Genomic DNA, 24,749 nt, shown 5'->3' on the forward strand with positions numbered 1-24,749 from the left:
AAAAAAAAGCAACAAGTGGTAGGAGAAGTAGTTGGCTGGCTTATGACAGGGGTGCTTATGATAGTCTTAACATGAAATTGAGAGGTGTAAGGAAACTTGATGCTTTTACTTCTTTATTTAGATACATAAAAAAAACAAGATCTAATCCAATTAAGTTTGCATAACACCTCCTCCATTTCATTTGGTAAGTGCTAAAGAGATCTTTATTAAAGACTTGTTATTTCCCTTTTGCAACTCTAACATCTTGCAGACAGGGATACTACTCTGCCTGCTACCAGTACAGCATGTTGATTCTTTTACTATACCCACTTCAATTCTGTAATTTTTATTCAACATCCAGACTGAAGATTTCTGTGAAAATTAAAAGCTAACTTTTTTTATGACCTGCACCAAGCCATAAGAAAGATATGATACACATTGTGTTTGAACTATATACTGAGATCTAAGAAACTTTTGGGCAGGTTTTGGCTTTCCCAGCTGTGATCTCTGTGCTTATTCTCTAAGGTATGCTTCTGCAGTACCGTAAAAATAAAAGGAAAAAGAAAGATTAACAGCTAGGATAATTTAAGGCAAAAAAGGATCATGTTGCAGAAGTCTGGCCTCTGGTGTTCAGCAAATGGAACTGCACAGGAGCATACTTTGAACCAATGTCTTTCAGGCATTCTTGAGCAGACAACCAGAACTAAAAACTGCCCTAAGTCTCAAGAGAAGAAAAGGGATTGTAGCTGCAGACATAGAATAAGATGCACCAGACCAACAAGTAAATACTCCATTGAAGTCTATATTCTAGGCCCTATACAATTTTTAACAGAGATTCATTAGATTTTTAATAGTGATTCACTCTTCTAATGGAACCTGGGAACTATAGAAGGAATCATAAATGGGTTTTGGATGGCCATATAATTATACAAAGAGTTAGGTATAAATTCTTAAGAATCCTGTAACATCTATCATTTCACTGGATATCTTAGAAGAAAATATGCTCTTGAAGATGCTGCATTGATTTTCTTGGACACAGAGAAGGCCTTTGACAATTTGATCGGAGCTTTCCTGTTTAAAGTTTTGGAGGATATGAATTTTGGAGATAATTTTATTAAATGGGTAAGATCAACTTACACTTCACAGAAAGCACAAATAATTGTCAATGGAGCTCTAACAAAACCCTGTGAGATACAAAAAAGGGACAAGATAGGGATGCCCACTGTCTCCTCTCCTGTTTATTTTAGTTCTTGGAATATTGAATAGAGATATAAGGCATGATGAAAGAATTGTGGGACTAAATATTAAAAAAGAAACTTATAAGTTAAGAGCATTTGCTGATGACTTTGTGTTGGCTTTGGAGGATCCACTAAAGGGAATAGAAACATTAATGGGAAAATTAAAAGGATTTGGTACACTAGGTTTTAAGATGAACAAGCAGAAGAAAAAGATGTTAACAAAAAACATGAAAATAGAGGTTCACACATAACTGATTAAGAAAACAGGTTTTAAGATTGGGGAAAAAAGTAAAGTAGTTGGGTATCACTATAACAAACATAAATAATTATGTTTATGATAAACACAAAGAGCCTCATAAAGGGCCTCATGTGGCGCAGAGCAGTAGGCGGCAGCATTGCAACCGAAACTCTCCCCACGATCCGAGTTCGATCCCAGCGGAAGCTGGATTCTTGGGTAGCCGGCTCAGATCGACTCAGCCTTCCATCCTTCCAAGGTCAGTAAAATGAGTACCCAGCTCTCTGGGGAAGGCGACGACTGGGGAAGGCAATGGCAATCCACCCTGCTACAGTCTGCCAAGAAAACGTCGTGAAAGCGGCATCCCCCCCAAAGGGTCAGACATGACTCGGTGCTTGCACAGGGGACCTTTCACCTTTCACATGACAAACATGAATTGTATGTTATTACAAAATAATTATGTTAAGACATGGAATGAAGTTAAAAAAGATATGCTGAGATGGGAGAAACTACAATTTTCATTGTTGGGGAGAATTTCTGTGATAAAAATGAATGTCTTACCTAGAATGATGTTTTTGTCTCAGATAATACCTGTTTTGGCAACTGATGTACCATTTAAACAGTGGCAAAAAGGTATATCTAAGTTTGTATGGCAAGGGAAAAAGCCATGAGTTAAATGTAAGGTATCATATGAAGGAAAGCGGAGGATTGGGTTTACCTGATTTGAAATTGTATTTTGCAGCTTGTTGTTTAGTTTGGATGAAAGAATGGATGTTGCTGAGAAATAGAAGACTTTTAGAGTTAGAAGAACATGACCTGAGATGTGGGTGGCATGGATACTTGTGGTACAATAAAGTCAAGGTTAATGTAGATTTTAAAAATCATTATGTTAGACATGCCATATTGAGAATATGGAATAGATACAAATCCAGGCTGTGCCTGAAAACACCTCTGTGGCTCTCAGTGCAAGGAGAATGTGTGTTGAAAGGACTGAAATTTACACTATGTTATAATTTTAAAGAGAATTTCTACTTATTATGTGACAGGTCCCCAATATTTTCCACCCCAAAGGAAAGTCAATACACTCTGTCATAAAATATTTCACCCACCTTTCTTTGTAATGCTTAATTCATTTCTGGAATATGCTACTTACTCCTTATTGCCACAAATTTGTGCATCAATTTAGAATTTGCAGGGCAAATACCCCAGAACAAGAACACCATAGGAGAGGCCAGGATAGCAGCAAACTTTTAAGAAAGTTTATTAAGAAAATGTCCCTGAATATATTCGCAGCACCAGGAAATTCTTTTGCAATATGCTACAGTAACCCCAAGTGATGGGGATATGGTAAGCCCAATCTCCAGAATTCAACTCACTAAGGGGTTGTTTTCATTGAGCAAATTTTATAGCCCTTTAAGTTCTCTCTCCCCCTCCACCCCCAGAGTTGCTTATTTTAGGCACCAGGAAGGGAAGGGTACATATTAATAAGGATTAAGTGTCTAGCAGGTTTGTTTGTTTGTTTGTTTGTTTATCAAATTTATCACCGCCCATCTCCCAAAAGAGACTCTGGGCGGTTTACAATAAAACATACATAAAAATATAAAACTGTAAAACACAATAATACACAATAAAATAAATATGATAAAAACTCTGATGGCTAGAAGTTCTCTATGATTTGCAAACAGAGCAGGGTCCTTCTAAGAAATTAACCATCCTCAGGAATGGCTAATTACAGAACCAGGTCTTTAGCTGTTTCCTAAAGTCCAGGAGGGAGGGAGCCAATCTCACTTCCAGGGGAAAGATATTCCAAAGGGCAGGGGCTGTTGCAGAGAAGGCCCACCTCCTGGACCCTGCCAGATGGAATTCTCTTGCAGACGGGGTCTGTAGCATGCCCCCTCTGGGTGGGACGGGTTGATGTGATTGGGAGGAGACGGTCCCTTAGGTAACCTGGACCCGTGCCATGTAGGGCTTTAAAGGTGATAACCAACACCTTGAATTGGACCCAGAAGCATACTGGCAACCAATGCAGCTCACAGAGCAAAGGGGTGACATGTGCTGATCTTGGGAAACCCAAGATCACCCACGCAGCTGCATTTTGCACCAGCTGTAGCTTCTGGATACTCTTCAAGGGTAGCCCCATGTAGAGCCCATTGCAGTAGTCTATATGGGAGATAACCAGGGCATGAGTGACTGTTGGAAGGGCCTCTCACTCCAGGAAGGGGCATAACTGGCACACAACACAAAGTTGCACAAAGGCCCTCCTAGCCATGGCTGCCACCTGCTCTTCGAGCAGGAGCCGTGGATCCAGGAGGACCCCCAAGTTACGCACCAGGTCTGTCTGGGGCAGTACAACCCCATCCAGAACTAAAGATGACAATTTCCCAGAGATCAAGGAGCCATTAATCCACAGCCGTTACGTCTTCCCCGGGTTCAGCCGCAACCTGTTGTCCCCCATCCAGGCCCCCACAGCCCTCAGGCACTCGGAAAGGGCAGCACCACTTACTTCACCCAGGATGGAGATGTATAATTGGGTATCATCTGCATATTGATGATACCTCACCCTGTAGTGACGGGTGATCTCACCCAGTGGTTTCATGTAGATGTTAAAAAGGAGCAGAGAGACTACCGAACCCTGCAGCACCCCACTAAGTAGGGGCCACGGGCTGGATCTCTTGCTCCCTATCAACACTGACTGGGACCGATCCTGGAGGAAGGAGCTGAACCAGTGCAGAACCACGCCGCCCACCCCCAACTCCCTAAGTCGGTCCAGAAGGATACCATGGTCGATGGTATCAAAAGCCACTGAGAGGTCAAGAAGAGCAAGGATGGATGCACTGCCTCCATCCTGCTCCTGCCAGAGGTCATCCATAAGTATGACCAATGCCGTTTCTGTCCCATAACTGGGCCTGAAACCTGACTGAAAGGGGTCTAGATAATCTGTTTCATCCAGAATCCTCTGAAGCTGCAAAGCCACCACTTTATCAACCACCTTCCCCAAAAAGGGGAGGTGGGAGACTGGGCGAAAATTGTCTAGTATAGTAGGGTCCAGCGATGGTTTCTTGAGGAGGGGGTACACCAGCACTTCCTTAAAGTCTGCTGGGAACACCCCCTCTCAAGGATGTATTTACCATCACCTGGACCCAGCCACATGTCACCTCCCGCGCTGCTTTCACCAGCCAGGAGGGGCATGGATCTAATTGGCAAGTGGTAGCATTTACGGTCTGGAAGATCCTGTCCACTTCCTCGGGTTCAACAGGATTGAACTGGTCCCAGATAACCTGGTAAGTACCTTCGCTGGGTATCTCCTCCGACTCTGTCTCACGCTTGAAGTCCAACTCAGTCTGGATCCGAGCGATTTTATCCTGAAGGTGCCCCGAAAATTCCTCAGCACGGCCCTGGAGATGGATTTCTGACTCCTCTTTCCCCAAAAGGGATCGGGTAATCTTAAACAGGGCCGCATTCTGCAGACGCAATAAGAGCGGAGAAGTACTGGCGCTTTGCCACTCTAATCACCACAAGGTAGGCCTTAATAGCGGCTCTAACCTGTGTTCAGCCGGGTTCAGGTTTTGTCTTCCTCCAGCGGTGCTCTAGGCATCTCTTAACCCTCTTCAAAACCCTCAGCTCCTCCGTAAACCACGGGGAGTGCTGGGTTTGGGTGGGCAAGAGAGGCCGCACAGGCGCGATCCTGTCCAAGGCTCCAGCTGCCTCCCTATTCCAGGCAGCAGCCAGGGCCTCTGCTGGACCCTGCAGGAGAGACTCGGGGATAATCCCCAGCTCCCTCTGAAACCCAGACGGGTCCATCAGTTGCCGTGAGCGGACCAATCGAATGGGTCCTGCCTTCCTGCGGAGGGGGGTGGCACGAGAGACTCTCAAGGCCACCAGGGCATGATCTGACCATGACAAAGGGGAAAGATGTAATTCTCCCCTCATATCACCTTGTCGCTGCTCCAACAAGAAAACTAGGTCCAGGTGCCTGCTAAAACAAAAGAGGGAGGTAATTATCTAATTAGGGTTAGAGCTGGAAGTTTGTTATCTCACAACTCACAAGAGTAAAAGGAACAGCTCGCTTGTCTAAGCAGCCTCTCTTCCAGGCATTAATTAAAAAATGCAGGACACTCCTACAGCCTTGCCCTTTTCTCCTCCAACTCCTCTCCTGACCAGCAAATTCAGTGGGACGAAATATATTATGGGCTGATTATCAGATTTGGACATTGAGTCATTTTGGAATGTGCTGAGACCACATTCCAAAAACATGGACAGAACAAAGCAAAAGAATCTTTAAAGAAAGAATTACGTTAAATAAATGCATTTGATTTCTCACTGTGCATTTAGTAAGATCCTCCCTCCTTCACATTAAGAATAATTCAGCAATTTTTGAAGGGCTCTGAGACCACACCTAAGTGGTTGGGGAGGGTGCATGAGGTCCTAATACTACCTTGCTTCTACCCTTTGTACCCCACTGAAACTTTCCTCTCTAAAATTAGTAGTCTGTTCACTGCCAAATCCAAACACAAAAGGGTGTCTGGGTGATTTGAATACAAGGATCACACTGACTTGAAGGCTCATATCTTGGTCTTTGAACCCAATCCTTGGAATAGAGCAGACTCAGAGTCAACCTGCTTTACTCAGACAAATGAAAGTCTATTGTGAATTACTTCATTCTGCCTTGAGAGCCAAGACTGAGACAAATCTGTTGTACACTCTAACTAGCACAATTGATTCCCTTTATTCCCTGTGCCTTAGCCAGTTCTCTTCTTGCTAATAGCTCTTTCAGTTTTCCCTTCAATGGAAAGTCTTTTTTGGTTGTCTTCTTGACCACTAGGGTCCCTCAGGGAACAGTGCTCGGGCCTCAGCTTTCCTTCCCCCCCAAGCTTTTTCTGAATGAAGTCATCAAATCCAATAGCTTTTAGTACCACTCATATACAGATATGCAATTCCAACTGTTTAAAACAGCTCGCACTGAACATGTTGCCTACTCTGGCAATGAAATGTCTGCAAGAAAACAAGGCTCAGAGAGCACCAAGGACTCCACAGTTAAAATAGGGATCTCCAGTATTTTAGCCAGCAGGCACAGATGATATTTAGAAAGCATGTTGTGGGAAATAAAAGAAAATGTTAGCCATGTGAGGCTTGCCCATTGAAAAAATGGCTGCCAAAATGCCTGGGATGATTAACAAAACACCAGTCATCTAGAAGGAAGGCCAAACTGCTCCTGCCAGAAGTGCGTGTTGTGGATTTCAGCCCCAGAACTGTCTCTCTTGATTGAAATGCATTTGTAATAGCTTATCTGATCATTCTGTTTGGAATCTTCACTGTTATCTCACCTATAATTTTCCCTCAATTGAGCTTTCATCTTTATTCCCACAACTCTTATCTTTATACACTCTGTACCTACTGATAATATCACCAGCCTTTCTATAAAGAGGCATGGAAACTTGGCTTTATCTTTAACACTCTTATTCTCCTTTAATCACAGGATTAATTCTGCTACCATGTGGAGTCTTTTTTTACAACATAGGGAAAAATAACCTTTGTCCTCCATGGGTATTTTGATTGTTCACATTCTTGTAATTTCTCACCATCAGTCACACCTATATAACTTCTTCTCTTTTCTCTTGTCTTCTCTTAATCACCTTACTATTACTTTATTGCCAGAATTCTCTTTTTATTGTTTTGTTCTATCTCCCTTATCTGAATCTGACCCACCATTAATTTTGACTTAAAGGACCTTGATTTAAAGAATCAGAGTGATTCTGTGCATGTCTATTCAGATGTAAAGTTTGTTGGAGTCTGTGGAATTTACTCCTAGTTAATTGTGTAAAGGATTTCAGCCTAAAATTCCACTCAGGAAAAAGTATCTAGGAGCAAATGTAGAACTGTATTGCATTCACAAACATATAGTCAAATCATTAACAGTACATTGCTGAATGAACTTTATAAAACTATCTTGTAAATGAATTCCATTCACACTTTAAATACATGACTCACACTTTACTGGTGACAAAGTTGTTATTTTTCTGTACTTAGCTTTCACGGTACAGTAGTAACATCTGAAATGGGAGAGCCAGCAATCAATACTTCCATAATGTTCAAATATGATTCACAATATGTTTAAAAGCTTTTGAGTTTCACAGAGCCCTATGATGCTGAACACAACAAATTTTGCATAAATTTAAAATAACCTGGGTCTCCTAACAGATTATTTCTGAGAAAATGTGTCTTTTGAGCAAAAAAAGCTCCCCTGGTTTAGTAGCGGATTTCTTCAACAAAAGACTTGCCTCAGGGCCAGACCAAAAGGATCTTTGACTTCTTTCCTAGAACTAGTGATATAGTTGAAATAATAATTCTCCACTCCCCTACTGGACAACCTGAACAAGGTTGCTTGGAGGCAGCCATGATCTGCCTTTGACATAATAACCAACAAACAGGAAGGAGAACTATTTGAAAAGCTGTATCTTCCAACAGAATTTGTAGGCCAGGCTTCTCCAATCCAGCACCTTCAGAAGTATTGAAAATATAACACACAAAATTCCCAGTCAACATGTCTGATGGCTCAGAATTTTGGGAGTAGCAGTATCAACACATGGGGGATGGAGGGGAAGACTGAGGGCTGATCTAGGCAAAGCTGCTTCTCCTCTCCCCCAACGGACTGTCTGCATATAAATACATGGGATCTATCACCAACCATTCACCTATTTCTATTCTCTATTTCCCCATCCCAATTCTTTGCTAGAATGTAAGCATGAACACTAAGGACCAGTCACCCTCCTTATTCTAAAGGAAATATGATTGAAGAGAAAGGGGCATTGCCCAGGGTGTCCACAGTGTAGTCAAAAAAACTGTGTGTGTAAAAAAGGGGTGGGGTTTTGATTACATGGTAGCACTTGCCACCTTGATTATTTTAATCTCCCCTATGGATGTCTCTGAGAGCAGATATATATTTCTAGTGTTGGTCTAGGCTTTCTAGTAAATTGAACATCAGCTGTTTTCATGAGCACAACAATGAACTGGTTCACATATGATTGTTTACCATATGACAGAGTACAAATGATGACTGGTGTGGGTAAAGGGCCATCACAGATCTAAAATGGTACAAGTACCATATGAATGCAAATCATTTTAAAAGGGCAAAGTACCCTTTGAAGAGCTTCAAGGACTGTCCTCACTTAGCTATACATCTGTGTACCTGCCCAGTCACAGGGGAGGTTTCTCTGTGTATGCACCCAGAGACAAAGATCATACGCATATACTGGTAGTCAGGGACAGCCTTTGAAGCAGCCATGTGTCAGCCCTTCAAGGTAGATCAGACTAGGAAACCAATGCCATGCAAGTCAGTGCTACTTTTATTGTAAACTATAGGAATAGAATCTTGCAAGTCTGACTGCGCTTTCCCTCTCCCTCCCTTTATCTTTGTGTGAAATCAAGTCATGCAGGCATGCATGCCTGAGCTCAGATGAAATAACAACTGCAGAGAAGGACTGCGTGTTTGTGTGCAGGAGACCTCAGATCAAAATAGTGTGGAACTAGCATTTCAGAGGATCAATTGGGGAAAACTTCACTGAGAACTTTTACATCTCGGTAAGGTTGAGGTCACTTGCCTTTTAGCTGTATTATGCGACTGTATTGTTTATCACATCCAGACTTCAGATGGTGAAGATTGTCACCAAGTTACCTTGTGCCTTACTGTTATGAAAAGAACTCAACCATGTGTTGGTTTCTATTGATATTTAACAACAAGAAAGCCCACCCTTGGTGTGAGCCCTCACTAGGCACACAGCATGCAGTGATTACCTCCATGGCTTGCTAAGGGAAATTGCTTCAGCTGAGTCTTCCAGTGGGGACCCTTGTTTCTTCCTCTAGAGATGCTGATATCCCAACAAATATGGGGCATGAGGCCAATGCCTCCTTTGCCCAGAGGCAAGTCTTTTCTCCAGTTACTACCATATTCAGCAACAGTGCACACCATGTGCAACAAAAATCTGCAAAGGAGTCTTTTTTAAATTCTCAGAAGCCTAAGTGGGAAATGAACTGTGACCATACAAGGAGTGGGGTAGCAGATGGGGGGGGGGGTATTTATCTCCAAAAAAAAAAAAAAAGAAGCATGGGAGGGGAAGACTTGGAAAAACAGCAGCAAACCTAAGATAAAGCTGGGCATTAGTGGACTGCTGCCTAAGAAGCTGGAAAGAATGTAAAGCTCTTAGCTGTGGGTTACTTTCAGCAGAGTGTGGCGGAAAACAAAGAGGGATCATGCTGGGCTGCTCTTCTGTGTTCAGCAGGATTCTGGAGTTTCCCCAGCTAGATGATGACCCATCAAAACAAATGAGTGGTGGGAGTTGTCTCCCTGAATAACTTTATTCACAAGGGCAGGGAGGGTTCCACCTTAAAAAGGGAGAGTGCGAGGTGGCCAGTCTGCATGTTCTGCACACGGAGACAGAATTCAGAATTGCAAGGGATGGCTGGGACTGTCTTAATTTTGAATGCTGGCCCTAGTGAGCGGGGAGGGGGAGCAGCTTATTGTTGCCTGTAGTTAACTTACTGAGGAAGTGATTATGGTAAATGTCTCCTTCTAGTGTGCAATTTGCTACATTCAGAGAAGAGGACTTGGGTGTAACCAAACACGTATTTTTTAATCATATGTACACATACACACACACCTCTTCACTGGCAGTGAAGAGAGTAAGAAAGATGGCCTTGACAGAGAGATGGAGGAACTGTTACCTAGGCAAAAGGGGCTGCATTTTTTTTAAGTCCTGAGAAACAAGGTAACATTTGGAAGCAGCTGCCTGACTCATTGGAGTATAAGGGGGGAGGGGGGATACAGCACAATCAGACTTGCAAGATTCTGTCATTATCGCCAATCTTAATACAGTGTACAGCAGTTATGGTTATGCTGTGGAACTATCAGCCTTCCCAGGTAGACCAGACAGGGAACACAACCAGATGAGCTACAATTCTACTTTATTGTAAGGGTACATTAACAGAATCTTGCAAATCTGAAAGTATAAATCTCCTGCTGTCTCCTTTAGAGCCTGGAAGCCAGGGAGGGTCCCTTCTGAGCCTCTTGCCCCACCCATTGTGCAACTGCAGGCTATGCCCGCTCTTATCTGACCGTTCCCTAGGCAGCACCTCTTCCCCCGGGCTTTCAAGGTCTTTCTCACATGCCATTACAGGAACTGTTCTGGTCTACCTAATGGGGCTGACAGGCAGCATACGTCTGAAAGGATAGTTCAGAAAGCTTTTGCTCATTCCCATGCTCATAGGCTTATGGAAACTGTTATGAGTACGGATGGTGAGCAGGAGGGGGCCCCTATCCAGGGGGGAAAACGCATGCATAGTTTAGAGGCTTTGAACTGTCCTTCAAAGAAACTCAGAGCAGACCTGCCTTGAGTTTTGGGGTTTATCTGTGTGGGTTTCCCATGCTCCTTCAGTTTGGTAGGATTTTCTGTCTAGTATAGCAGTTATTAAACACTAGAGACAATCTCCTGGTTTCAGCGTGGTTTTTTGCTTAAGTCAGGACAGAAACCCCCTCAGCCTTGAAACTCAGTTTTGAGGCTGGCAAGAGCATGTCTGCCTTTCATGCACAGGTAGTCTGTCTAGATGAAGACCATGCTTCAACTGAGACTTGTTGGGCCATCTCCCAATCATTTGAAGGGGGAGGGGCATTATCTATTTCTGTTGAATGGAGGGGAAAGGGGAATTAGACGACCAACCGGGGACACAGTCCTTCTCCCCACTCCAGGGTGTGATCCATTTTCAGGGAAAAAACTCAGGCCCAGCAACAGCTTGTCATGCCCAGTTGCTAATGCTCCAGAGATCAGTGGAGTCCTTGTTTTTCCATGCCTAATCCAGAAATCTAGATAACCATACAGACAAATACAAGGCAAATTATGACCACTTGCAAGTACTATTTTTTTAAAAAGTATTTTCTATTTATTTATTCCGTTTCTCCGTATCAACATTATAGAAACTGAAAAGAGGCACACGTTTTTCTCCTGTTTTGACTTTTGTATCTCCTATATTCCTGGCCCCCAGAACAAACTTCCAGACATCCTGTCACATAATCCTGAATATGACTTACCTACTCATCTCCCCCAGCTGCCATACTGCACTGAGCAACTTTAAGTCCCCCAGAAGCTGGGTCTTCCAGAAAGGCTGGGAGCAGGTAGGCAGGCTGTTGATCACTTAGGCTAAAGCTGAGCAGAAGCATGATTTTTATGCCTGGGCTCGGATGGATAACCTCCAGGGAGCCGTGGAAGACAATTCTTCACCTTTCACAGTGGAAGAGGGGCAGCTGTTGCCCAGTGGTGACTTATATGCTGCCCTTCTTTTAAGGGAAGAAGTACTGCATCTCTGCCATGACAATAGGATGGCCAGACATAGGGGGTGTTCAGCCTTGGGTCCTTAAGGACTTCTGGTGGCCAAGAGTGAAGGCAGAAATCAGGAATCAGCTGCAACCTCTGAACTCCCCTTTACAACTCTGGAACACTGTATCACTGGATTTTATTATTTTATTATTATTATTATTTATTATTGATCTCCCTCAATATCATATACCAGCATTCTGATACTAGTGGATTTGCTTATACAGTTGGCCCATTTCAATCTTTGCAAGAGCCTCCTGATAGCTCAGGAAATGGCACAACTTTTTTTAGACTATGTTTTTAGATACAGAGGCCTACTCAATCGGCCCTGGAACTTGTATACCAGTTTCATCTGCAATACCCAGGGAAACCCCATCCATGTGAACTGCCACTGTTCAAGAGACTTGAGCAAGACAGGATGAACAAAACTCTGTGTTTCCAGAGTGGAGGGGGCCACAGAGCAGACAGGGCACAAACTGGGGAAAGGGAAGCTTTACCAGCTCCATCTACTTGGGGGCTACAAGATTGGGGATGTGTTGAGTGATCTAGGGAAGCTGCCAGCAGAAGAGGAGAGCAGGGAATCTGCCATTCATTCCCATGACCCTGATTCTGAGTTTTCAGGGCATGTGGGAGAATGCCCTGAACAGGGGAGGTGATGTAGAAAGTAAGGAAGATGGCCTTGACAGAGATATGCAGGATCATTGCCAAGGCAAAAGGGGCTGAAGCATTTTTAAGTCCAGAACAAGATAACTGCTGCTTAATGCCAGATCAGTCTGTAATAAAGCCACCCTCATCTGTTAACTGATCATGGATAAGAGGGCATATATTACCAAGACCTGGCTAAGTCCAGAAAGGGGTGGAGGTGTCCCTTTCAGAAGTGTGCCCAGCTGGGTTTCAGGTGTGGCATCAGCCAAGAACCCAGGGCAGGGGTGGGGGAGTGATTAATTGGGAGTCCCTAATGAATTTTGGGGGTGCTACTCCACATGTTACTGGATGGAAGACCCTGTTCATTAGGCTGGGCTGTAGGGATCAGTTGGGATTGTTGCTACTCTACCAACCTCCCTGCTGCATAGCAACCTTCTTGCCTGAGCTCCTTGACTCTATTTCTGGGTTGGCAGTGGAGTTTCCCAGGCTTATGGACCTCAGAGACTTCAATCTGCTTCTCTGGGGGTGGGATCTGAGGTTGCTCAGGAGTTCATGGCCACCATGGCAGCCATGAGCCTATCCCAGGCCATCCAGGACCCAACACAAAACAGTATCACACACCTGATCTGGTTTTCTTGTCGGAGCAGTGGCAATATGATCTGAAATTGGGGGAATCTCTCTGTGGCTCCCCAGTCATGGTCAGATCATGCCCTGACAATCATGGGATTTTCCAGTACTATCTGGATAGGTTCCAAAGGGAGCTGGGGGTTACTGTAAATACTGTGTTACCATTTCAGTTGGACAAAAGATTGCACACTTAAAATGCCCAGGAATTTATGAGGCATTATGACACTATTGCATGACTCTCTATTAAAAACAATAAAACGTTTTACTGTTCCATCACTACAATGGCATAATCTTTTAACATGAGAAGTCATCTTAAACCTTTCTTCAAAAACTGAGGGTAAAATAATAATGCGTGATACTTAGGTACAGTAATTGATCCACATGACTAGCTAGCTTGAAAGTGTTCAGTTGGTATCTGAGTATTCTGTCTTCTCTTCAGATCACATCAGTCTTTCACTTCCTACATGTTTATGTGTAAATGTATTTGTGTCTATTATGCATTTATAAATTATTTGTCTCTCTATGGGTCTAATATTCATTATACCCATTAGAAATATCTCCCTGTATTTAATTTCACAGAATCCAAACAGATGTGGCACTAGAAATTATCCAAACTTGTTAAATGTTCCCACGGTGAAGGCAATTTTCACCATCTCTGGTGGACTTGTAAGAAAGGTAAGAAATACCAGGAACAGATATGTATTACAATTCAAAAAATACTTAAGATGAATGTACAATTTTAACCAGAAATTTTCCTTTTAGGTCTGATGGACAAACAGCTTGAAACAAAATTTGGGACTTCATTTTTATATATAACAGCAGCAAGACTTTTGTATGCACAAAGGTGGAAGGATTCACAAATTCCTACAGTGGAAGAATGGATGGTTAAATTAATGGAACTGGCAGAGATGGTGAAACTGACTATATTGGTCAGAGAAAATAATCTGTCTAGCTTTGTTTCTACTTGGAAACCATTTTTGGACTTTCTGCTTATAACTGAAAAAGATGAAGTTTTGATTTTGGGATTTATTAGGTTGGTATAGATTATAGAAATAACGTTTACTATAACTAAAATTAGAGTAAGAGGTTAATGTATTCTTTATTTGTATCTTTTTGCTGTATTTCATTCTATTTCCTTCTGCACTTTTTAGTTTGTTTTTTTTTCTTTAGCCTCTCTTTAATATTTCTCTACCTTTTTTTTATTTTACCTTTGTGTTGAAAAATAAAGTTTCTCTTAAGAAAAAGAAGTTATCCAAACTTGTTTAATTCTAGGGCATTTAAACCAATAAACAGTGACCCCACAGTTCCATAAAGCTGGTATAGACAGAAAGCATGCCAGTGATATTTTAGTTCCTGGCTGGTTGCTTTATTTTTAGAAGAGACATCTGCTAATGTTAAGCTCTGAGTTAGCTGGAGCTTTGTTATTAGTCCTGCATGTACCAAAATGGTTCTTGCACATGTCCCATGACAGGGCCACACATCATTGCAGGACTGTCAGTTTAGAAACTACTGCATTATTTAGAGACATTGATCTCTCTGCTATTTTTGCAGAATCCTTTCTTTCTACAGCTACTGTTACACAGCACTGTCTTGTTATAAACAAGACAGCTGTTCCTGTAGCTTACAGATGGATTTATACCTTTAAAGCCAGTGATTTCTGATTCACTCTCTGCAAATGCCTGGCACCTGAACCATTACAGCAACAAACCAGCATGAAACCTAAGCAAAACCCAGCTATGACTCTGAGATTAACTGTGATTTATATACTTTCAGTGAGACAGCTAAGGTTTTGCCAGGTGCAAAGACAGATCACATTAATCAAGCCCCAAACATGGCCAAGAGGTTAAAAGTCTGTTCAGGCTATAATTATGTTTCTGCAGCTGGACTTAACATGAGTTTGTAGACTCAACCACAGGCAAGAAAACAGGTACAAATCTGTCTAAACCAGTGTTTTTCAAACTTGGCAACTTTAAGATGTGTGGACTTCAACTCTCAGAATTCCCCAGCTAGGAAGTTGAAGTCCTGACATCTTAAAGTTGCCAAGTTCGAAAAACACTGGTTTAAAATAATCAATGGTTTAAAGTAAAACGTTGGTTTAAAGTAATCAATGCAACATACCATTCTTGGTCACAGAACAGAAAACAGGCAACAGCAGATAACCAGGTCAGTTCTTATGCCCTGGAGTAGTGGTGGTAAGCTTTGAAAACTGAAGCGGAATGGCTTTCTAGATGTGTCTTTTGCTGAAGATGATGTCCACTAAGCCACAAGTACCATGCATGCCTCAAATAAGGGCAACCACATACAAATATGTAGCTTTGGATCATTTTCCTCAATGAAAAAAAGAACAAGTCTAATGTTTTTGACTCATTTGCTTAATTGGGTTCTCTTTATCTACTTTTAGGACTTGTGTGAAGAACAGGTCACATTTTAGGTCATATTTATGCAGAAATATTGAAACTTCAAAAGGATTCACAAACTTTTAAGCACTAAAGTATAGCTGTCACCTGACGACTGCAACATTTACAACCTGAAAAAACTGCTACCAAAGGAACCTTGATATGTGGGACTTTTCAATGCAGTCAGTTCACACATTATAGGTTCAGTCAATGTATAGCAATCAAGTGAGAGATGTGCATGTAAGGTGTCATCTCCTGTTAGAGTTCTCACATTGTGTCAGATCCTTTCACAGCTGCCTGAGTTGAAAATTACTTTTCCCGGGGCTTCTGGTAGGAACATGGCAGACTGAACAGCTGTGCCCACAGGCTCAGTAGGCAGAACTGACAATGCGGCAGTTTTTTTAGGGCTCTCTGGTTCTCTTGGTGCTTAACATTATTTTTGGGATTTTTTTAAAAAAAAATTCTTTTAAGTTTTGGATTTCGTTTTCCTTCCAAAGGAAATTCCAAATATTGAGAGTAAACAATTGTCTTCCTGTTACTGACTTCTGGTGGGGATATGGCAAACTGAACAGCTGTGCCCATGGACTCCGTGGGCAGAGCTGACAACGCTGCAGTTTTTTCAGGCTCAGGCAGATTTTTCCTGAAGCCCAGGAGTATTTTTCCAGGAAAGGAAAACACTCAGAATCACCCCATCTGTCTTCCAGATGGCTGCTTACAGCCAGAAAACCGCAAACAACATTCACGCTCGACTGGTAAGAGTAGGCGGGAGGCTGGGACGTCACCATTTCCAAGCCACACTGTAGCCTTAAAGGGACACTAAGACCGGCCACCCCATTTCTAAATCACTCAATTTATATTTTTTTAAGTATATGTACCCTAAGAGAGGCTTTCTGCAGCAAGAGGAAGTGGGCTCTCTTGGTATTTGTTATTTTTAGGGTTAATTTTTAAAAACTCTTTTTAAGCTTTGGCTTGTTTTCTATCCAAACATTAGGGAGGACTGAGAGTAAGTAATTGTCTCCCTGTTATTTTTCTACTAAATTTGAAGAAACTAGCATTTTCATACACATTGAATCAGCTGTTTTGAACTTTCAGTTTTCTGCTTCTACTTTCCCTGGGGAATTGTCTGCTAATCTCACTTTTGCTTAAGTAAACACATTCCTTCGTATCTTTGACTTTCGCTGGTTAAGCTCCTAGGTGGCACCATAATCTACTGCTTGAGACATGGAGGACCTTAAACAGACTTTCTCTGACTTCCATTGAGATTTTAAGCAGATTCTTTCTGATTCTTACCAAGTTTTTATGCAAGGCATTCAGGACATTGTGGAAAATATGAGCTTTAAAATGTCTCATCTGGCTGGGGATGTTGTGGATGAAACTGAGGAATTTAACAGCAACAGGATTGTCTCTTCAACTTCTGCTGAGACATTGGATGAAGATTGGATAGTTGAGTTGAAGAAATTATAGGGAGAGATCGAGTTGCAAGCCATAAGTGAAATGGATCTTTTGATGGAGTGCCTTGGAAAGAAGGGGTTATTATGTATGGGAGGTTTCCTGAAGTGAAGGTGGAGTTTTTGTGGGGGGCAGTTGGGCTGTTTGATTTAAGAAAAAAGCTCTGTACATATTGTGGGGATATATAAATGCTTTGATCTATTCTGAAGTGGGATAAGGATTTAAGAATATTTAACTGGATTGCTTTAAGGGTTTGGCTGATCTCATTCATCTTTAATGATCTGGATTAAGATATAATAAAAAATGTCTGGTTTTGGGTTTGACATGATTTAGATTAAAATTGCTGTATTATCAAGTATAATAGTAGACAATTTATATATATATATATATTAGTCTGATCTTTATTATAGTAGACAGGAATGTATAGAATAGTAGTAGGAATGTTAAATGTTATCTTTGGGGGGGAAGTTGATTAGGAGGTTTATATATGTATATTCTTTTCTCTCTTAATATAAGGGGAGGGAGCAACTATACCTAGTGATTTTTATAATATGCCAATGGTATGATTTATAGAAATAATGTGATCTTGGTTTAATATAGAGTAAGAGATTATGGAAAATTGTTGTATATCCTTGCTGTTAAAAGTCAGAAGTCACCTCTTTCTGTAACTTTAAAAAAAATTATCTTGTGTTTCTAGTTTTTTCTTTTTTATATAGTTTTTTGTTTTTCTGTAGTTTTTATCTTTGCTTGAAATTTAAAAAAAATCTTATAAAAATTCTCATCCTGTTATTATTTTTGTACTAAATTTGAAGATATTAGCATTTTCTTACATGTTGAATCAGCTGTTTTGAACTTTCAGTTTTCTGCTTCTACTTTCCCTGGGGAACTGTCTGTATATCTCACTTTCACTTATGTAAACACATTCTGGAATCCTTACATATCTTCGACTTTCTCTGGTTAAGCTCCTGGGGGCACCATAATCTACTGTGTGAGACATGGAGGGTTTCAAACAGATTGTTTCTGACTTCCACCAGGATTTTAAACAGATTTCTTCTGACTTCTATCAAACTTTTATGCAAGATATCCAGGACATTGTAGAAAATATGAGATCTAAAATGTGCCATCAGGTTGGGGATGTGGTGGATGAAATTGAGGAATTTAAGAGCGACAGAAAGGGTTTTTTTAAGACTGAAGTTGGGATTTTTATTGAGATGCTGGATGAAGATTGGATAATGGAGTTGGAGAAATCTAAGGAAGTGATCTGCAAGCCATAAGTAAAATCCATCTCCTGGTGGAGTGCCATGAAAAGAACCTGGAAGAAATAGACAGGTGGCAACTACTGTACTAACTTGAGAGCAGCCTACTTGGAAAAGCCTGCTCTGTCTCTGACCTTTGTTGTCAGTTAAAATGATTGTATTACCTGAAGTCTCTTTTTAAAACTGATGGGTGCTTTATTTGTAATTTTTCAATCTTGAGAGCAATTTCTTTTGAATTGTACACTGCCTGAGCTATCTTGTACACATGGAGTTCACATGGAGAAACGCAGACCTTGTATCTAAAGTAAAATAGAACAGTGTGATCTTTGAAAGTAATGCTGGACAAAGGATTTGCCTTGCATACTTCTTAAGCAGAAAGTTGGGGAAGTATGTCCACACACAGACTGGATCATTGAAAAAGTTGCAGAACTAGGAGCCTGGCACAGGGTTAAATCTGGGCCCAGGTCAATAAACAGACCTGAAGGTGAAAGGCTTCTCTTTTAGTCAGTAAATATACTATTAGCTGCTGAGATACATGACATGTATTGCTAAGATATTGGCAATGCCCACAAAGTATAATACAAAGATAAAATTATCTCATAACAACATGGAAGCTAAAGGGGAAGTAATACTGCTGTAGTATGATTAGATACAATGCTAATGGTACCCAATTAATGACCAGTGATTAAATCTAGAAAATGATGTAATTCCCTACGCCCATCAAAAAGAGGGAATACTTGAGCATTGAACTTTGATTTACATTTACACTAAGAGAATTCACAACAATTTTTTATTCACCTGAAAGAGATGGGCAACTCCAATCTGCCTATACCAGCCCCAGTATCTCCTAAATATTTTAAAACCTTTTGGTATTTTCGTGGATGAAATGCCGTTATGAAATAGAGAAGGGTAGAACTGGATTCAGGGATGAACAGGTTCTTCAATCAGGGTGACTTGTGATTAATCACTGTTAATCACCTCAGGTTTTGGACAGTGGTAAGATAATAGGTTAGAAAATTGCCTATGGCCAGCCAGAGAGATTGTGGAAAAGAAGGTAAGAGCAGAAGTAAAGGATTATTGGGAGCTTTTAGAAAGATGAAGGATGTGTGAGCAAGCAGCTGCTGTAGTCAAAGTCTGAGTTGTCTTGGCTGATTCTGATCTGGTTTGGGAAACACTGAGATTGTGTCCCGATGGGTCTTAGGGGTAGAGGGCTCCCTTTACCAACTACTTTGTTCTACAGTCTCCAAGAGACTGCACAGTCATGTAGTAAAAGCTGCTTGTTCTCTTGAGCTGTATCTCTCTCTCTCTCTCTCTCTCTCTCCCCTAGGGAAATTTTTCCCAGCAAATCAGGGAATGAATTGGGCCAAACTACTTCTAGGCAGACACAGACTGACTTGACTGTTTCCAGAGTATCGTATTGCCAATAGGAACTATGTTGGGCATCTCTGCACAGTCCAACTCAAGTAAAGAAAAGTAATTTCAGTGAACAAGTGATCTCATATTTCTCACTGTCCCAAATATGTGTGTTGTACATGCATATTAAATACACCCCTGCCTGTGCCTCAGTCTGTGGAAATATCTCTATGGTTCTGCAGCTTTTACTCAATTAAGAGATATAGTCTGTTTTAATTTATACTTCTCAAGTCACAGAACTATATATTAACCAAGTTAATTCCCACTGTCATATTAGAATACCAATGCACTTAATTGATTACAGAAAGTCCTTTGATTATGTCAATCATGACAAGCTGTGGAATGTCCTTAGAAAAGTGGGAATTCCAAAACATCTCATTGTTTTCATGCAAAACCTATACACAGGCCAGGTAACCAGTCTGGACGAGACATGGTGAAACCGTCTGGCTTGGATTGGCGAAGGAGATAAGGCTGTATACTGTCCCCTTATTTATTCAGTCTATATGTGGAATATATACTGAGGGAAGCTGGGTTGAAGATGAGCGTGGTTTTAAAACTGGAGGAAGACACATCTCTTTGTAATCTCTTAAAAAGAAACATCAGTAACCCACCCTAAGCTGCTGACACTACTGATAGCTGAAAATGCAAATGATCTACAAGTTCTAGTAATGAAAGTTAAGAAGCACAATGGAAAAAATGGGTCTAAGGTTAAATATAAAGAAAACCAAACTAATGATAACAGGTAGAGAAATCATCCTTAGAACTGACAAACAGCAATGGGTGCTTTGGAAGATCTGAAGGACCAGGTTGAGGACAGAGAGAAAATCTATCTGTCGCTAAGAGTCAGCACCAACTTGATGGCATAGAAACATAAATCACTCTGTCATATTATGTAGCTGAATGCCTATCACTCTGGAAACAAAAAAAATAAAGGAGTGGTTTCCTCATACTTAATGATGCAGATACATAGATTTGTAAACTCTTCTTTTAATGAACGACAAGCTGCAACCTCACAGGATGTACAAAATGTTGGAGCAAGTTAGGACAAAGAAAAGTAAAGGGCGCAGGGGTTGGGGAGAGAGAGAAAATAAAGTCTTAGCCTGCTCAGGACCCTGTTAGTTAAGAGCGTAAGATAATGGGTGAGAGAAAACAAAATTGGGAGGATTATGCAGACAAAGAGTTCCTTTTCTGCTTTATTAACATAATATTTTCAGAAAGGTGGAAAGGGGACACAGTTTTTCCTCAGTAATACTGCATGCAATATTTATTTATTATAAATAACAGCTGTTTAATTTATAAGGCTGAAAATCAGCCAAGTTCTATTTAATTCAACAACGAATTTAAAAACAAACTCTGAAGATGGAGCACATTATTTGTTGAAAACTTTTGTAAACAGTCCAGCCAAGAATGTTTACCAAACCTAAAATGCACTGAAAAATCAAACATATACACTGACTCCTCCTCTACTTAGGTGGCAGTTGCTCACCTAATGTACCTAGGCTAGAATTTTAAAAGGTACCCTGCCACTGTGATTTCTATTATTTGAGGTTCAAAATAAATTGTTTTCTCTAGGTGGCTGCCTTTTTTTGCAAGTGCAACTAACAAAACTTGATTAAATTGGTTAAGTTTCACCAACAGTGTTTGTTAACATGCAGGTTGCGCCATTAGTAGGTTGAGCCACAATAAGTTGAGCCACATATGTTCACATTCAGAGGTCTGTGATGTCAATATTATGCAACATTTGAAAACCAATGAACTACAGTGGCACTGACTTGAAAGGAAGGTGTAGATTTTTTTTTCAAGTTTTCCTTTTTCCAAGTATACTTGTGACAGCAATGTGCAAACATCTTTTTTCTCTTATTTGTATCCTCATGTATGAAAAGTTCGTAACAGCATTGCTACTGAAAGAGGGCTATAATAATTCCAATGGGGAACTGGATCCTGGAACAAACAGTCCCAAGAGCAATAAATAGAAGCTTTTGTTTGTGCTGCACAGAGCTGGGCTTTATTTAGACTTTGTCACTTGGTATATAAGTGAATGTGTGTGCACACCTCTATTGTTACAAAATTCTAAACAAGCTCACACAGAGGGAGCATAAATAAAAGGATTATAACAAATGCAAAATAAGAAGGAAAGTTTGGTGGTAAACAAGCATCTTCAATTGAGCTGGTATCAATAGTAAAAACTCATGGACCAGTGACAATAAAAAAGGCTTAAGCAGCAGTCTGAAGGCAATTTATTCTTTTATTATAAATTTAGGATGAATGACCAATGAAAAAGGATCACAATGGATACCAAGAAAGCTCATATATCAAAATTTTAGCAGCATTTCAACAGTTCAGACTCCCAACATTCTCTAAGCACTGCTTCCTCAAACCCTTTCCAGTAAATACAATCTGAATACAATTATAGTAATAGGTTTTAAACGACAAAGAGCAGTCTTCTGGGAGTCTTCTGGGGAAAAAACCCAGGAGTTGTACAAGCATCGTGATTAATGCCAGAAAACTTCCCAAACATTAATGCTTCAGAGTTCCACAGCAAAAAAAGGACACCAAATACTGTCTCTTACTGCTACTCAGGAACACCTCATTAGATGCATAGCCAATGAATTACAGCAATTTGCAGCTCTATCGATAGATCTATCTACTAATATCTATTTTATAAAACACACAGGACTGGCAGACTAAAATAATTCCTCAAAACTGATTTCTTACACACCCAGTCTATATTGTCTTTACCAGTGCAGGAACTGCAACATATTCAGTCTTTCTAGTCCTTGATGGCATCCTGTGTCCTGGTGAACAACATGCTGTGGATGTTTCCATGTCAGTACTACCTGGAGCAATGTGGGTACAAGAAACTGCTGGGTGGACTCTGCTAATTGGGCCTGAGATGACTGCTACAACTGAGATATTACTGATGGATAAAAACTATGCTGCAGCAGATTTCACTTCACCAACTATTAGTATCAGAAGTAATCCTTCCAGATGCTTCTTGGAGTTAGTGGTGATATCAAAAGCTCTCCATAGTGACTTTTAACTTGCAAACCCTTCTTACTTGAGTAGTTCACGTCCCTTTTTCTTTAGACACTGAAATGTCACAACTAATGTACATGCTACCAGTATTGCTCAATTACACTGCATAGTTGAGATTTACTGCATGTATTCCTACAAGCAAGGCAGAACCTCGGTTTCATCTTTCTTTCCTGAACTTGTTCATAGATAGATGTTTTTGAGCCAGAATGAGAATCATATACAAGTGATGGCAAACATCTTTTGAAAGGAATTTGAACTCATCACATATAAAAGCAGAGAGTTGGGTTTTTAAAAAAACTAAATCCAGTGGTTAACAGTTGATATACAGACTGCAACAATATGATACTTTCCTACTTATAGGAAAACATTAATGGTATTATCTTGGCATTGCTGGTGTTTGATGGGTAGAAAAGAATGTTAATTAAAAATTATTTAGGGAAGGAGAGCAATAGCATATACACATACTGACAAACAGTATAATACTGTCAAGCTATTCCCCTTCTTTGGTACTGTCTAAACTTTCTTATCCAAAATATATAAGGGAAATGCAACATTAAAAAGCTATATTTTTAAAAGTATTTATAAAATCAATGTTCGTACAGTATTATACACAACAATATGATATGAACCACATTTTTACCAATGTACTTCTGTACTATTTTGTTCCAGTATCATTAGACAGTTTTTCAAAAATGAATCTTACCTAGTTTGCACTTTGCTTCATCATGTATCAAATTGACAAACATCCTGCCTTCTCTAAAAGATTTTAAAAATTGCCACTAAATGATACATTATGTACATATTTTACTAGAGATTAAGTTCTAGGCAATTATTTTCACCTCACTTATAATTTAAGGTAGCGTTATCAACTAAAAGCATATATATATATATATATATATATATATATATATATATATACACATATATATATACACACACATATATATATATATATATACACACACACACATACACATATACATACATATATATATATATATATATGTATATATATATATATACACATACAGAAGAAACGGCACCAATGACACTGATGATATGTACAGTAGATGTTAAATACTGAGGGTAAAAGCCTCGCTCTTACTGTATGTCTATGGTTGATCAGGGAGCTCTGCATTCTGAGGGCAAGATGTTGTCTTCTTTTAGTTAAAAGAGATACTCCCTTTTTTTCTGGAAAGAACATTGAAGTATCAGACATATCGTAATATTCCATACATTAAGATTGCCATGACGCCAGCACTGAATAAGCCAGCTACAGGAACAGTCACAAACCAGGCTAGAAAGATATTGCGGAAGAGATGCCAGTCAACAGCCTTCTTGGACCGTATCCAACCAACTGCTACCACAGAGCCAACCTTGGAAGTTTGAGAAGAAAATCAGAATTAAATATATCTTAACATGGGTAATACATACTTATGACTGAGGGTCAATAAATTTTGCTTGTCTTAAATAGCCAGGAATTCTTGGTGATCACCATCATCCTACTACCCTGTACATAGCAGTGACTGGGGGGAAGGGATGGGTTGGTTGTCATGCCTGATTTTGGACACAATCAGGGTAATGAGTGATATTCTGAGCATGTCTAATGCCTGATGTAATGGAAAACTGTTCACTTTAAAAAGCTATATTCTAATGCCAGGCTTTGGTGACATCTCAACCCTCCCATTTTCTCAACATTGCCAGAAAAGTTAATGTGCTCCTGGCCATTAAACAACCGCATTTATGGACCCTAGTCTACAAGAAATGCCAGTCAGCTGATGCCCAAAGTTATAAAGCTTCTGAAAAACTGCTGACATACAAATTTCTGCTTCATTTCTACGTGGAGCAGTTTTATAAATGCTGCCAAACAAAGATCTTTTCCAGCTCTGCTACACACAGTAATTTTTACTGAAAACTTCTGAAACTGAATTTAGGTTGCTCTGTGTATAAGCACCTGTTCTGTAGGTACATGAAACTACAGAAAAGCATATATTCATCTCTGCTTATCATTTCTTGGTTAAATCAAGTCATATTACAAAGATTCTAAAAAGTTCCAGTTCAAACCAATTATTGTTGACAGCATAATCTACTTAATATATCTTAAAAGCTAGTCA

The 24,749-nt window shown here is 40.3% G+C and overlaps 1 protein-coding gene across 5 annotated transcripts in view; it reads right to left on the minus strand.

Moving 5' to 3' along the window:
- Positions 1 to 23,613: 23,613 nt before the first annotated feature.
- Positions 23,614 to 24,749, minus strand: part of SLC20A2 (solute carrier family 20 member 2) — a 34,898-nt gene continuing 33,762 nt past the window's right edge. For 2 of the 5 annotated variants that reach the window (XM_063300345.1, XM_063300344.1), the window contains exon 10: positions 23,614 to 24,011. In XM_063300345.1, the coding sequence (XP_063156415.1) occupies positions 23,847 to 24,011 (165 nt within the window). In that variant the 3' untranslated portion in view covers positions 23,614 to 23,846. The remainder of the gene's footprint in view (positions 24,012 to 24,749) is intronic. The other 3 variants (XM_063300347.1, XM_063300346.1, XR_010067788.1) reach the window with 3 other exon arrangements.

This window comes from Candoia aspera, chromosome 4 (genome assembly GCF_035149785.1).
Source record: "Candoia aspera isolate rCanAsp1 chromosome 4, rCanAsp1.hap2, whole genome shotgun sequence".
Taxonomy (NCBI): domain Eukaryota; kingdom Metazoa; phylum Chordata; class Lepidosauria; order Squamata; family Boidae; genus Candoia; species Candoia aspera.